The sequence below is a fragment of the Natator depressus genome, chromosome 8 (assembly GCF_965152275.1).
Source record: "Natator depressus isolate rNatDep1 chromosome 8, rNatDep2.hap1, whole genome shotgun sequence".
NCBI classification, from domain to species: domain Eukaryota; kingdom Metazoa; phylum Chordata; order Testudines; family Cheloniidae; genus Natator; species Natator depressus.
In genome coordinates, this window is record NC_134241.1 from 1673819 (window position 1) to 1689001 (window position 15183).

Sequence of the window (15183 nt, forward strand, 5' to 3'; positions counted from 1 at the left end):
GTTGTCTGTGTGCATAGACAACATTCCTTGAGTAGCACTCACTTTGAACTGAATATTACACTTTGAAGAGGTACAATGAAGTTTATAATTGTAATTGAACAGTTAGAACTTGATGAAATCAAACCCTGTTTTCAGCAGGGTCTTTGCTATAGCTCTTTCACCCTGTTGATGTGAACTCTACTCCCAATAGCTTTGCTGCTGTGGCTGTTGGATTCCCAAGGTATTTTTAATCTGGGAGCAGGGAGCAAAGAAAGAATTGCAAAAAGAAACCGCTTTTCTTCTACTCAAATAGTTGAACAGTTTGTGCTAGCTTCCTCCAGCTCATCACCTCTAGGCAGAGACCAAAGCTGGGAAATGTCACCTAAAAGACCATCTTCCAAGTTCTGGAGAAGGGGCATGCGTGTGTTTGCTGTTGCTCTTAAACAAATGTGCCTCCCACCTCGAGTAACCATGTACTCATCATTAGAAAATGCTTTCGGTGTACTCTCCTGGAAGAGCAGAACTCTACCCCCTCTCCCCCATGTTTATTTCCTAGTACTGTTGACACATTCATTGTCTCTGGTGCAGGGGGTTATTTCTGCAGATCTTTCAACACAGACGAATGTAAAAAACCATACATTTCTATTGTAAGAGCATCACAGGGCTTCAGGTGCCACTCCTGCCCTTAACTTACCCTTCAAAACTGGCAAGGCTGGGTCCCTAAAAGGCAGGCTCATAGACCCCTTGTTAGGTTACTAAACTAAGTGCCCTGGCTTTCAGAGGGGTGAGAGTGACAGTGTCTACAGACCTAGTCACTGCACCGTAGGTAGGAAAACTCAGCTTCTGCTTGCTGTCCTTTTAGTGTGCATGAAATGGGAAGTGAAATGTGACTGGTAGAGCTGCATTGTTGACCAGGATTGTAGTACAAAAAGCAAATGGCACCATTGTCACCTGCTCTAGAGGGTTTGTAGTAGGGTCCTTGCTGAGCTTAGTGGTTAGTGTCCACTCAGCCAGGGGCTGGGGCAGTGGTAAGGGAGCATGGGCCTGCTCCCTCCACTGGGCTTTGCCCCATGGCCCTAGGAGAGTCAGTGTTGACCTCTGGGGTGGGGAATGTGGACCTTCTGTGTTACCCTTCCTGAGTCACTTCCCAGCACTGCTCTCTAGTTTCCTTTTTCTTCATTGGGACCAGAAGCGCAAACAGTCAGCCCCACGCACAACCCATCTCCTTTGGCAGGAGCCTGCATGGTAGGTCTGCACTCCTCCCCAGCCTGCCCCCTCTGAGCTGGGCCCCTTTTCAATCCTGTCTCCAGCTGGAGCATGCTCAGCAGGGTTGGAGGGGCAGGGCTAGCTGGGCCCAGTATAGTCCTTTAACCCCTTCTATCTCAGTGTGGGGTTTGTACACTGCATCACAGGGGACTTATGAGAGTAAATCCCTTAGAGGGGGCAGTGTTCAGATAGGATAGTGGTGCTATATAAGTGTGAGAGAGGCACGCAGATTGTTCTGAAACACTAAACTGTCCAGTCTCTCTTCCTAGTTCCTGGGTCTGCCTCAACCACTTCAGAGCAAGGTGTGCTTCCTGACTCCTTGACTGCAAGGAATAAAGCCACTGTGAAAGGGGACCGGGGAAGGAAGAGAGAATTTTCCAGTCTTAGCATTGCTTTCTAGGTCAGCTCATCTCTAGAGGAAGTATATTGTAACTAGTTTGTCACCAATTTGCTTTACCTGCAGCTTTCATCCTAAATTCCATCTGCCTAATACAAACTTGCATCCTGTGCTCAGGGGTTACTGGCAGGGCAGGACTTGTGGATACAAGACAGCTAGCTATCTTTGAATACTGCAACCCAGAACTAGCTCCCTTGAGGAATAGATGCTCTGAAGCAGAGGTGACCGTGAGGGAGGCGTGGCTTAGTCCTCCAGTGGGCAGGACATGTAGACTGCTCTGGCCTGTTTTGAGAACTCTGCTGTACTATGTGGGGATAGAGGGTTGATAGGAAAAGCTTCCAATCAGTAGATGCTACTTAACTAACATTCTCCACCTATCAGACTAGGGGGGTGCTAGGGGCTTCTGCCCTGTGGGGAGGGGGTGGGTCTAGGGGTTACCGCCCTGGTGGAAGTGCCTGTGGGGGCTCAGGGCTTCAGCCCCTAGCCCCACCCGCTGCCACGGGGAGAAGCTCTGAGCCCTGGCTGGTGTACCTGGCTCTCGAATGTCTGAAGATTATACTCTGTGACTGAGGGTCAGTAAGTTTGGCCACCCTTGGTCTATAGAGTGAAGCAGCTGTTCAGGACACAGTGATCCAGGACACGGCTGGATAGCCAGCTAAAGGAATGGCTCCACCAGAGGAGGTGCTGTCACTCTTGCAATCGGCTTGTTCAGTCAGAGCGTACGTGGTCAGATACCGCGGTGCTGAGTGCAGCCCAGGAATCCAAATATAGCTGCTGGTGAAAGACTTTCGGGCTGCAGCATCTACCATTCTTGTGCTACTTCCATACGCTGAGCTCTTGCCTGACTTGGGTAGCCAGCTAAAACCGAACGAGGCAAGCTTCTTCAAGTACTTCCCCCTTCAGAGTAGGACAGCCAGCACTTTCTGAGGTGGTGCCAGCTTTTGAATGCAGCTGCAGGGCTCAGAAGCTGAGCATGGGCTAGATTGTTACTGGTAGCTTGAGGAAAGAACCTCATCAAGCAGGAAAATAATTTAATTGAAAAAAATCTATACACAGATTGCACAAGGAGAAGCAGATTTCAGAGGAGGGTAGGAGACTCCTAGGTCCACAAACTGTATGAACAGAACTGAATAGTGGGCAACTGATGTTTGACCAGGCTGCTGCCTGACACTGAAAGCCAAGTCCACAGCTCCCTCGGGAGCATCCTTTTCCTGTCAGGTGGTGGCGGCAGCGGTGAGCAGCAGTGCTTGAAGCGCACACACCTTGTCCTTGATCTGCGGGGGAAGGGGCTTCCCCAGGATCTGCAGCAGCCAGCTGCTGAAGTCCTTGACATGCAGCTCAATGTCCACTGTGGTGATGCTGTCGTTATCCTGTAGCTGGGGTTTGGCATTTGAAATGATTAAATCCATCCGCTCACTGAGTGAACTTCTTAAGTGTCCTGCAAAAGGAAATGCTGGTAAGGTCAACTTGTTAGTACAAGGCGGCTATGGGGCAGTGTCTGACCTCGCTCCAGTTGAAGTCAGTGCATGCCCCATGGTGAAGAGTGATCGCACAGAACCAGTAGGAAAAGTGGCATGCATCCCAGGGTTATGCTTGGAGCTGACTTTCTGTTGCAATGTGTCATCCCCCAACTCTGAGCAGCCCCGTGTTCTGCAAAGTAGGAGAGAGTTCCAGCCCTACAGAGATTTACAACACCCCTCTTTCACTGTCAAAAGACTCTCCTGCTTGCCAGCTGCCTAACATGCCTGGAAAAGTCTCTGCTCTGGGAGGCTAGGACCGAGGAGGAGGGTGTGTGTGTGTGTGTGGGTGGGTGGGGTCAGGTTTAATAGTTACTAAATGCACATGGGGGTGTGAATGCAGAGCCCACCAGTGTGGAGGGGAAGCACATTAAAGTAGTTTCCTAGCAGGGAAGAGGCCTTTGTAACTGTCCCAAAAATCAGATTTTAGACCCTAAGCCTCTATTGTTTCCAGATTAACCCAGTGTCTCCCCTTCTTTCCCTTCCCCATCTGAGCCAGGGCTTTCACCTATCAGCCCTGTCTTTCCGCAGAGCTGGCTTGCACACCACCCAGAGGGTTGCCCAGGGAGGGCACTGCAGGTTGAGCCCTTTACATAATAACTAGGAATGCATTGTGCTGCAAACCCTTTGGGAACAGGCTAATTCTTGGGAGTTTGACTTTGGTGGCATGGGGTAGAATTGTTCCTTTGGAGACGAGCCTGGATGGTTTCTCCTGTACTGTACTCCAAGCCAAGGAGATGCTGCAGCTTTCTGGAACTGAAAAGTGAGGTTGCAGCTGCTTTGGTGTGAAGGGGGCCGTGGGTGGTCTGGCTCCTCTGGGTCAGAGCATACCACTAAGGCTGGGCTAGGCTGCTGGGCCATTAACAGAGGCTGCTTACCCAGCACAACGTTGCGGTAACTTATCAACAGTAAAATCAAGTCCTGAAGCATCTCATCCCATCTTTGCCATGTTACTTCATGGTCCTGTGCAAAGAGCAGACCTTTGATTACCAGGAGGGGTCTCTAAGAAAGACCAGGGCAGGGAAGGAGGAGGAGGGCAATACCTGATACTGCAGCAGCAGAGAATGGCAGCTCAGGAAATGCAGGATCTTGCTCAGAGACAAGGGCGAGGAGGCTGGTATGGCACAGCTGTGGTGGAACAGGAGCTCCAGCACTTTGCAGCGCAGGAGCGGGCTCTCCATGCTGTTTAAGAAGGACTCCCTGGAAGAAAAGAGCGAGAGTAACAAGGGAATGGAGAGGGAAGCCCAGGCTAGGGCAGCCTGTGAGCCACCAGCACCTGCCCCAGCCCAAGGCCAGGCGTGCTGAGGGGATACCTGCATGGTGACGATAGGGAAGGAGCGTGCAGCAATGGAATTCCATTTTCAGGGCATCCGGAGGGCTGAGTGCAAGCCTGGCGGCCAGCCCAGTTACCAAGATGCTTGTTAGCCCGCCCCAGCTGTTCACTTCATTAGGCTCAGCCCGTGTTTCCTCCAGGTCAGGACAGTCCCTTCAGCCAGGAAGGCAGGCTGGGCAGGAGAGTCTGTCCTTGCCGAGCGCAGCACAGCTGGACTGGCACGAGACTGGGTGACGTACCAGCCAGCAGGTCCTGCGGGGACGAGCCCCCCAGCAATGCCGGTAAGCATTGTCCCTGGACTGCGTTCACCTCGACCAAACCCGTGCCCCAAGCAGGATGAAAGATTGCAGAACCGTGCTGGGTCTGCTGTAGCAAGGAAGGGGCTGCCCTGCCCGTTGCTGTCGCTGCAGTCTATGCCACAATCAAGTGGTTTTTTTTAATTTATTTTAATGTGGGGTTAGCACCTGAAGAGGGGAGGCTACTCTATGTGGCGCTGGAGCAGCAAAGTTGAGAGGGAAGTGCCAATAGCTTTCCTGGCTAGTCACTCCTCCCCCAAGAAAGCCAGCTGGAGGCTGCCTCTGCACGGATGACTGAAAGGAGGGGAAGAGCTGCTGAGGGGTGGGCAGCACCCTTAAAGTCCCAGGAGAACAAGGGGGAGAGGGTTGGTCAGATGTCCAGTGTTAACACGTGCTTAAGTCCTCTCAGTGCATGATGGAAGTGAGGTTTAGCCCTGCTCTGAGCGAGTCCCTAACATGCTTTCACATGTAGAATAGATGGGGACCCACGGGTAGCACCAAGAGTGTTCCTCAGCAGGGCTGCCTCTAACACTCACTGGGAGCACACCTGGGCTCTAGTCTGTGGAAGACACTGAGTCTGGCTAGCCTGGTTCTCGGGACCCAGCTCTGTCCATGGGGGGTCAGGAAAGTAAGAGGTGATTGGCTGGCTGAAACCATCGGGTAGACAGGACCTGGAGCCTAGGCTTACAGCTCTTTTACACAGGGAAACTGAAATGGGTCGCCCTAAAGCTTTAGGTGCTGCACTGATCTCTGCCCCCAGTTGCCACTACTATGCAGGCCTCACCTGCCCAAGTACATGACCCTGATTGTCTGAACACTAGCGTACTCTCTCTTCTTGGTGCAGTCAGGGTGGGTATCCCCTCCCTGCAACAGAACCGGGGAAGGTGGAGCCAATCACAGTAGGGCTGTCTCAGATCCTTGATGTGATTATCAAAATCAGCTCTGCTCTGTCCATCCCAGTCTTTCTAACTCCCCCATGTTGGCCACCGCTTCACTTGCTCGGGGCTATTCTGCCCCTCCACGCGTGTTCCAATTAGCTAAGCTGTTAGCTGCAGATGGGTTTGGGGGTAAGCACAGGAATCAAACCAGCCCCAGCAAGAAGGAACAATGGATCGGTCTCTCTCACCTTTGGCTCCTCAGAGGAATGTTCACCAAGTATAGAAATATCACATTGGCAATCTTATTGGTGCTACAATTGGGAGACCTGTCCACCTCTACGGCTATGGACAGCATCCTCTGGAGAAGCAGCACCACCCTAGGCCAGAGAACAAGAGTTAGGCAACAGGTGGGGCTTCTTCCCAACACATCTGCCTGTGTCTGAAGCATAACAGCATAGGCCTCCTCCCCTGTTCAGAGAATCCAGAGGACCAAGAGTTGAGCTCTGCTTCAAACGTGCCCCCAGCAGACAGTGTAAACGTGGTGCCACTGGACTGTCAGTGGCCTGTGGGGATTGAGTAGGTGGGCTCAGTCCAGTTTCTAGGGGACACTGGTTATCTTGCACAAAAGCACCGCTCTGCCTAGCATCCTTGGAAGCAGAGGTAAGGGCTGAGGTTCCTCAAGGTCAGACGGGAGGCACAGTGGCAGGGCAGCAAGGTGAAGCCTGCATAGCTGCTGCTGCTCCTGCCAGCCTGTTTGCTCTAGCAAAGGGCTTCCTGCCCCAATGTATGATTGTCAGATGGTCTCCTGGGGCCATTCTGAGGCAGGGCAGGCTCTCTGCTGCATAAGTGGCTCCCTTCCAGTCAGGCAGTAGGATCAGTTACAGGGGGGCCTAAACATGGTCAGGTTGAACCTAAGCTGCTGGCAAGCAGGGCACCCAGGTTGCAAGCACCACTTTTCTTTCTTGACTAGAGATACTTGCTAGCTTGTGTGTCTCTCCTAGTCTGAGAGGAGCCCAGCTCTGTAGCCTTTAGTGACAGAGTTAATGCCTCCTTGGCTCACTTTTGGGAAAGGAAAGCTGGTAGGACAGCCTCTGCCTGCCCAGTTTCACTGTCATTCTGTGCGGAGTCTGGCCCACGTGAGGAGATGCTACCGTCAGCTTCTGATGAGGGACATGGTGCTTTCTGCTGCTGCTTTCGGGGCTGGGAAAATCCAAGTCCAGTAACCGCAGCAACCAGCCACTCAATCACCTCCCTGGGATGGAAATGTGAATGTTAGTTAGGACGAGGGCCTGGCTTTCCATCTGCATGTTCAGAACCCGAGGTCCACTTGGAACAGAAGGACAGACCGAGCGTGGGACACGGGGCAGGACACATTTGAGATGCTCCCAGGGGTGGGACCCACATGACGATTTATAAACCCTGGGCCGCCAGCTCAGCAGCACAAATTCCTCCTGTTCTCAGGGCTGTTTGTTTCCCAGTCCTTGGGAAAAAGCAGGCTGGCCTGAGTGCAAGGCATCCCCAGTCTCCTCCCAGCAGCTGTTGATACGAACCTCCCCCATGGGCCAGGTACATGATCTCTGGCCCCCAAGCTCTCTGCACTGAGTCCTGGGAGATCAGGGTTCTTAGTGCCCCTGCCTTACAGCCGAGGCATGTGGCTGGGCTGCGGGGGGCGCGCCTTACGTGACGTTGCTGAAGCACCGGTCACAGGAAAGCACCTCCTTGGCAATGGATTTTTGCAGGAAGCGCAGCTTCAGGTTCAGCTGGAAGTCGTCCTCCAGGGTCTGCACCACATACTGCAGGAACAGAAAGCGCCCGGGGAGCATCTCCTCCTGCGGGCCCAGAGCGGTTCAGAGCTGGCGCCTGGGCGTGTCAGGGCTGCCAATATGATGGGCTCAGCGGGCGAGGGGAACTCTAGGTGCCTCAAAGGTTAGGGGGCAGAGGCCAGGGGGGAGATGGATGGGGGCAAGTACATATGCTTAAGCAAGAAGGACAAGGTAGTTTTTCCTCAAGTAGGACGTGCCTTGCCTGGCTGGCCCAAGGGGCAACCCCAAGGGCGACATGGTTGAGCGGAGAAGGTTCCATCACCTCGCTGAGGATCTCCAAACACAGCCCCTGGGAGCTCTGTAGATCCATTACCCTCTTCACCAGATGGGGAAACTGGCCCAGAGAGTACAGGGCCTTGCCTGAGCTCAATCTGCAAGTCACTGGCAGAGCTGTGACCAGAAGCTGGGAGACTAGACTCAGGCCCTGCTCAACCCACCTGTCCATGGGTCGTCAAAGTGTGGGCTGCAGCATTCTGTGCCCGGTCCCACCTGGCATTGCTCCACAGCCGTCTGAGCTAGCAGGCACACGGGAGGAAGATAAAGTGTTGCCAGGACCCACAGTCACCATGGGCTTTGCCTCAGTGAAGGAATTAAGGATGGCTGCGCTCTGAGTTTTTAATGTAAATTAGGGGAAGCCTGAGGCTCTGGGCAAGTTGCCAGTGTGGTGCTTGGTAGGGCTTGTGTGGCTAGCCTACTTGGGACTCATTGCTGGATTTCCTACAGGTGCTGGAGGAGGCAGGGGTCTCTCTGACAGGGCCTTGCTGGAGATGCTGAGAGCCAAAGGCTGCTCTTTGCTGGTTGAAATGGCCCATGCCAGCAGCAAGGAGGCAGGGCGCTCCAGCAACATACCCCTGCTGCACTGCGAGGGCTTGTGAAATTCAGTGTGAGCCCACCTTCTGCACAAGAAAAATACATGGCCACTGCCCTCCCCGCACATACACGCCCACACGGGACACAGTGACTGTACCTGTTCTTCCATGACATACCGTAGCAGCTCCCAGTCCCATCCCACCATTGTGGCGGTAGCCGGATGAAGCCTGAAATGACACAGGTATTTGCAGTCGGTTACTGAATTGCTTGACTCTTCAGTCGGACAACTGGAGCCTGGGCAAAAGGCAAAGCGACCCCAAGAACTCAGCAGAACAGGTCACTTCTGCCAGGTCACTTGCTGTAACCCTGTTGCCCCAGGTTTTTACACTCTGCTGGTCACCCTAGTATTGCAGTGTCCTCCAGCTCTGATTTCCCTTATTTCCTTCCTCCTCCTCCCTGTGCCCCCCTGTGGCTGTGTAGAACAGCCTGGCCAGGGAGCTTGCATGCTCTGGAGGTCATGGACACTACTCATCCCTTGGGCTACAGATTCTACAGGCTTAGGACCTCTAAGGACTTCTCAGCTCGTGGAGAAAGAGGAACCTGCAGTGTCCAGTCCAGAACAATGGACTAGCTTGGAGTTCAGGGAAGGTACCTTCCCATACGGACTCACTGCACTGACTTGCATGGCCTGGTCCTCTCCACCATGAAGCAAAGAGTTTTAACCCCCTCACCTCTGTGTCAGACAAGCCAGCGTTAGAATGGGCCACATCTGATTTAAAAAGTTAAGATGCGAAGTAGTTAGAACCACGTTCCCAAAGCCCATTTTACCCAGCACGTCCTGCTGGTCACGCTGTGTCCCACCCCGCCCACCTGCATTTCTAGCTATTTAGCATGTAGAACCAGCCAGCAGCCTCCAATCCTCCAAGGGCACGCACAGCAGGGCTATCTGTGTACCAGCCACAGTGGAGGGGCATTAGCCGCTAACAGGACATCTTATCCACAGTGCTGAAAAGGAGACCTCTCCCTGCCATGGAGACCAGGTGGGCCAGCACCATAAGGGGGAAGCATGCTCCCCAGCCAGGCAGCACAGGGCAGGTGGTACCCAGGCAAACGCAACACATACATTTGAATTTTCATCAGCAGCATGTAGGCATCCTTCAGCATCTCCCCAGTCTCTGAGCTCAGCAGGATGTTCCTGATCACATGGGACACAATCTCCTTTGGAGGGTAATGGTGGCAGGACACGAAGTCCGTTAGGAACTGCAGGGTCCCCTTGGGGAAGTTCTCCTCCATGGTGGTGGACACCATGCTCAATTTTCTGCTGGGGATGGGCTGCGCCTTCCGTTGTGCGTTCTGTCAAGACGATAAGATATTAGAACCGGGTTTGCAAGGCACGTGAAGGGACAAAGAAGCCCCGGCTGGGGAGCCCATTTGTGAAACTAGGAGCCCCATACACCGCTTGCCAGGAGTCAAGGCTGGGACTAATTTGCATTGCCTTTACATTTACAAACAGATGCACGGTTGTGGTGCTTTGTCCCTGCTGATGAGCAGGGCTGGTGGTGGTGGAGTTTACCAGCACTAAAACGTGCCTTAGGCTTCAATCAGTTTTAGCCTTACCCTAAAGTTACAATTGATTTAGGACTCGGGGGGCTGGTCTAGAACCTTTGCTGTTAAAGGGGTCTCTTATCCAGGAAATCGCCATAACCAGGGCTCTCGGCCGCACGAGAAAGCGAAGGACCGTAGCAAGCGTCCGTGCCAGTCACCGAGGTGGGGCTAGCTTTGGACAACTACCCAGACCAAGGAGCAGCGCTGTGCCCTCTCTGCTCAGTGTGTCGGAGCAGCATCAAGACTAATGAATGGCGCAGCTGCAGGCATGTCACACCCTGCAGTGGGCCTTGGGGACCTCACAAAGGCAGTTGTGCATGGCCGGGCTGTCCCCAGGGTTACAAGCACACAAACCCGCAGTCTCCATGCAGTGAAAACGCTGAACAACCATCTCTAGGAGCTGAAAAAAATGCATCCAGGGCCCTTGGGTAGCACAAGTGCCTCATGGCTCTGGGTCTGCCAGGCCCCGAGGACCATGGAATGGCTTGGCCTGCATGAGCCTCCTCCCCTCCAAGCCTGCAGGAGCGGCGCTGCTCTGCCACACAGGCACAAGGGGCCATCTTAACAGGCCTCTGCTGGCCTGTGGTAACATGATGCTCGGTTCCTGGCTAGCCAGGCACTTCCCTAACTGGGCTGAAACCCAGTTAGGGGGGCGGATTTCACAGGCTGGCCCAGCAGGGGCTGAGGGGGGCCAGTCTGCTCGGCCTGCGTGCCGTAAGTTATTTGCAGTGCTACAGCAATGGGATTAGCAGCTGCCCGGGCCCATTCTCTCACCACACAGACCACTCTGCTGAGAGGTCCCTGTGTCCGCATACGGGAGCAGAGGACAGCAGGCTGGCCCCTCCCGCCGGACGAAGACCATTGTCTGAACAAAGCCAGAGCAAGGGCTGAGCGTAGAGCAGAGCTAAGTGGGGGAATCCAGAGAGAGGGAAGAAGGCAGCCAGAGGAATGGACAGGGAAAAACAAAGGTGTAACTGAAAGGCAGAAGAGGAACCAGAGCAGAGCTCCCTCCAGGCTGAATTGCCGAGGAGGGGACCCAAACCCTCGAGTCATTAGTAGCCCCCCAAGAATGCTTGCAATCCCCTGGGTTCCTCCTTGCCACTGGCTGGGACGTTTGAGCAGTGTTCCTCAACCCCAGTATGCCTGGCTGAAGGGAAACGCCGAGGGCGCGCCCAGAGCATCACCCTCTGTGACGATGTGACGCAGCAGGGAGGGGGGAGTGTTGACCTGGGAATGTGCCCTGGGGACGGGAGACCTGAGAGCCTGTCACCTGAGCCAGGAGGGGGAGGGGGAGGTGACACCTCTGCCCAGGAATGTGGATGGAGGCTGCAGCAGGGAACCTGCTGGGTGGGTTTAGTTTCAGTTCGGGGCTGGGTGGAGGAACACAGGGAACCCCAGGGCTGGGGTCTAAGCTCCCTGCTCCCCCAGAAGGACTTGACTGAGGGGTCCTGGGTGTACCCACAAGCTCTGTTTTGGACTGTGTTCCTGTTGTCCAATAAACCTTCTGTTTTACTGGCTGGCTGAGAGTCTCAGTGAATCCCAGGAAGAGGGGTGCAGGGCCTGGACTCCCCCACACTCCGTGACACCCTCCATGTAGGATAGAGGCCCTGCTTTGAGAAGGAGTGGCACCTTCTCAGCACCCCTGTGCTTGAGCCCATGACTGGCCCTGGGCACAGAGGCGGGGCGATCTCACTAGGTTACCTGGCGGCTTTCCTCATCCTGCACCACTCCCTGGAGGAAGAGGTGATGCACCGGAGTCCTCCTGAAGTACCGCAGCTTATGAAGCCAAGCCTTATTGACAGGCCGCAGTTTGGCTGGCTCGGGGGGCTCCTGCTTCACGGCAGTCAGCATTGGGTTACTTGTCTCCAGCAAAGGCTGCTCTGGAGACCTGGGGGTGCTTGCTGGGGGGCAGCTGGAGAGGCCTGGGGACTGTCTCTGAGCAGGGGCGGTGGGTAGGTGTTCTGGGTCTTCCTTTTGCTGGCCGCTACTGTGAGATTCTGCGGCGGAGCAGTCCCAGGATGCCCTCCTGCTGCTGCTGCTGGCTGGAGAGAAGGAGAACACGTCCGAGTCCAGCGGGAGGCTGGCCAAGGAGCCCAAGTCACTGTTAATGGTGGTGCTGCTGAGCTCAGGGCCGCAGACGGAGTGCGTGCAGCTGGAGACGGGGGAGACGCAGCCTTCCAAGTGGGTGCCTTTCGTCTCTTCATGGGCTCCGTCCCACGGGTCCCCAGGGCCTTGGTCTGCCACCTCTTTCCTTTCACGCTTTATGTCCATGAGGGCAGGGAGGCTGGGAGGCGACGCGCATGCCATGCCGGCAGCAGTGCCAGCACCAGCCAGGGGGAAGTTGGCCGGACGCTCCTCCTCCACTTCGGACAGGTCAATCACAGTGAAGTCATCCTGCACCGCTGCTTCTGAACACTCGTCCTCCCCGGTCAGATCAATGACCTCCTGGGGACAGACAGACAGCGGTTAGTGCTGCCGGCAAAGGGGGGCACAAGGAGTTCATGGGCTGGGCTCCCCCGTTCCCCGGGTGCAGGGCCTTGGGGAGGTGGGGCATGCCCATCAGCCCCACAGGATCGCAAGAGGCATGCGCACAGGACTTCCTCATGGCCGCACAGAATGCCAGTGGCAAGCAATGCCCATCCCCTGCTCAGATTGCAAACCCACCGCCCGGCCTCTAGCAGCATGAAGCAACGGTCTGAATTGTGCTCGGAAAAGCCTAGCCGGGTGGGGGGGCCTCCTTGCCCTAATCCCTGGGGCAAACCCAGCCCCTCCATGATGGGCAAACTGGCTGTCAGGCAGCGTCCGAGCAGTGAACAAGCCCCTGCCCCAAACCCAAGATGGCGGCCGGCTCTTTGCTGCTATCAGCCACTGCAGAGTTTGGGGTCAGGGCCCCCTCCTGCAGTGGAGAAGCAGTGCCACAAGGGCTGCACTAGGACATGGGACGCGGGGCCCAGTACCCTGGTTCAGGAGCTCTGAGGTTGTGGCAGCTGCAGCTTTGCATAATGTCCCCATCAGCACTGCCAGAATCGCTGAGGGGACAGGGCAAGTTGCTGGAGGCTGGGTTTTCATCAATCTTCACAAAATGACGGCCGCTCACCTGAGAACAGACACGAGCCAAGCCCTGCAGCTCCCACCTGGGCACACGGGGCAGAGGCTGGATTCCAGCAGTGGTGCCTCCCTCCCCCTGCAGCATCAGCACAGACCCCCTTCATCCCTCCCACTGCCCCGGCAAGGGGCGGCCCCATGACCCCAGAGCGCTTTGCAGAAGCCCGGGCTCTACTTCAGACAGTGTGCCAGCTCCCGTGGGGCAGTGTCTGTCAATGCCTTGCAGGCCCTCCGAGCCAGTGCCAGGTACAGTGAGTGTCAGCACTGGTCCAGAGGGCGAGCAGACATCTGCACGGGGCACCCACGAACACAGGGCGAGGGGTGGCCAGTGGAGCGGGTGGGTTCCCTGCTAGCGCTTTGGCGCCACACGGCTGCCGCTCAAGCTGTTGCTGTGCTAGGCTGAGGGGCCTGCCTGCTGCTGTCTGCGGGGAGCTGTGAGTGCTAATCGGCCTGCCAGAAAAGCCACCCCGCAAGGCAGGGGACTGATGCTATTCGAGCTGGAAAAGCCCCAATGGGTGACATCCACCCTGGGGGTCTGGGTGCCTTGCTTCCTGCAAGCTGTTCACCAGGGCTCTGTCCTAAGCAGTGACTGAAGCGACCGTTGGTGGCAGGTTTGGCTGCAGAACAATGAACTCTCATTCCTGGGCTCTTCCTTCCGGAGGCGGCCGTGCGGCACCTGAGTTCCGGGAGCAGATCATTCCCGCCTGCCCGACCTGCTCCTGTCCCTTTCCACCCTTGGAGGAAAGGGCAGGAGTCTTAACCTGGGGCCCAGATCACTCCAGCTCCCAGCACAGTGGATTTCACTGTGTGCAACCTCCAGGACCCTTCCAGCAGGAGCAGATATTCTGCCTTCTCTTCTGTGACTGATACAGCGGCCCCCAGGGAAGCCCTGTGAGCGCCATTGGGAGCACTGCGGAGATGGCAAGAGAAATCCCTTGGGCTAAAGAGCATGGATTTGATCCCTGAGCTGCTCGGGCACGGGAGGCGAGAAATTTCAGAGGATTGAAGCTGAGATGGCAGCTGGGCCGCGGCAGCCAGCCTTCCAGATGAGATGTGTTGTCCACTCAGCAACCATCTGCTCCGGCTTTCTTTACAGAATCAGACAAGCCTTGGATGCTCAGCCTCTGAGCTCCCTGGAACAGATGAAGGATCCCCCGGAACCCAGGGGGGCTGGGTAACTCTGCCCTCTCCCTCTCCCCTGTCAGCTGGTAGGACTTTACCCAGCAGAGTTGATCTGAAGATCAGAGGTAAGTGCTTAGCTCATCACTTATCTGCTCCCCCCAACAGGCTTTCCAGCCTGTTCCAGAGGCCGCTCCCTCCTGTACCACCGGCAAGAGATGCTGTCTCTCCCAGCACCCCACACCCCGCAGGACACCGCCTGCGAATCCAGGCCCGAGTCCCTCGGCGGCATGGTCTGATTTTTGTGGAATTGGAAAGTTGGCAACTCAAGTCAGATGCAGCACAGGCTGCCCGCTGGGCCTGGGGCCTGGCTGCAGGGACAGGAACGTGGCCTCGGGGGGGGGAGTGTAGGAGACTGCTCCCCGTGGGAACGTGGTCCCGGGGGGGGGGGGGGAGTGTAGGAGACTGCTCCCTGTGGAAACGTGGCCCGTGGAGGAGACTGCTCCCCGTGGGAACGTGGCCCTGGGGGGGAGGGAGTGGAGGAGACTGCTCCCCGTGGGAACGCGGCCCCGTGGAGGAGATTGCCCCCTGTGGGAGCGTGGCCCCAGGGGTAGTGTAGGAGACTGCCCTCTGTGGGAGCGTGGCCCCGGGGGGGGGGGAGTGGAGGAGACTGCTCCCCGTGGGAACGTGGCCCCGGGGGGGGGGGAGTGGAGGAGACTGCTCCCCGTGGGAACCTGGCCCCGGGGGCGCGGGGAAATGGAGGAGACTGCTCCCCGTGGGAACCTGGCCCCAGGGGCGGGGGGGAGTGGAGGAGACTGCTCCCCGTGGGAAGTGGCCCCGGGGGTGGGGGCAGTGGAGGAGACTGCTCCCCGTGGGAGCGTGGCCCCGGGGGTGGGGGCAGTGGAGGAGACTGCTCCCGTGGGAGTGTGGCCCCGAGGGGGGGAGAGGGGGAGGAGACTGCTCCCCGTGGGAGCGTGGCCCCGAGGGGGGGAGAGGGGAGGAGACTGCTCCCCCGTGGGAGCGTGGCCCCGAGGGGGGGAGAGGGGAGGACACTG

General features: G+C 56.4%; 1 protein-coding gene across 4 annotated transcripts in view; it reads right to left on the reverse strand.

The window, feature by feature from the left end:
- Positions 1–2455: 2455 nt before the first annotated feature.
- The window catches only part of SIMC1 (SUMO interacting motifs containing 1), a 15809-nt gene continuing 3081 nt past the window's right edge, over positions 2456–15183 (reverse strand). For 2 of the 4 annotated variants that reach the window (XM_074960192.1, XM_074960188.1), the window contains exons 2-10: positions 11606–12349; positions 9423–9652; positions 8457–8526; positions 7347–7495; positions 6727–6918; positions 5915–6043; positions 4203–4359; positions 4038–4122; positions 2456–3080 (exon numbers count right to left, since the gene is read on the reverse strand). In XM_074960192.1, the coding sequence (XP_074816293.1) occupies positions 2857–3080; positions 4038–4122; positions 4203–4359; positions 5915–6043; positions 6727–6918; positions 7347–7495; positions 8457–8526; positions 9423–9652; positions 11606–12211 (1842 nt within the window). In that variant the 5' untranslated portion in view covers positions 12212–12349 and the 3' untranslated portion in view covers positions 2456–2856. The remainder of the gene's footprint in view (positions 3081–4037; positions 4123–4202; positions 4360–5914; positions 6044–6726; positions 6919–7346; positions 7496–8456; positions 8527–9422; positions 9653–11605; positions 12350–15183) is intronic. The other 2 variants (XM_074960189.1, XM_074960190.1) reach the window with 2 other exon arrangements.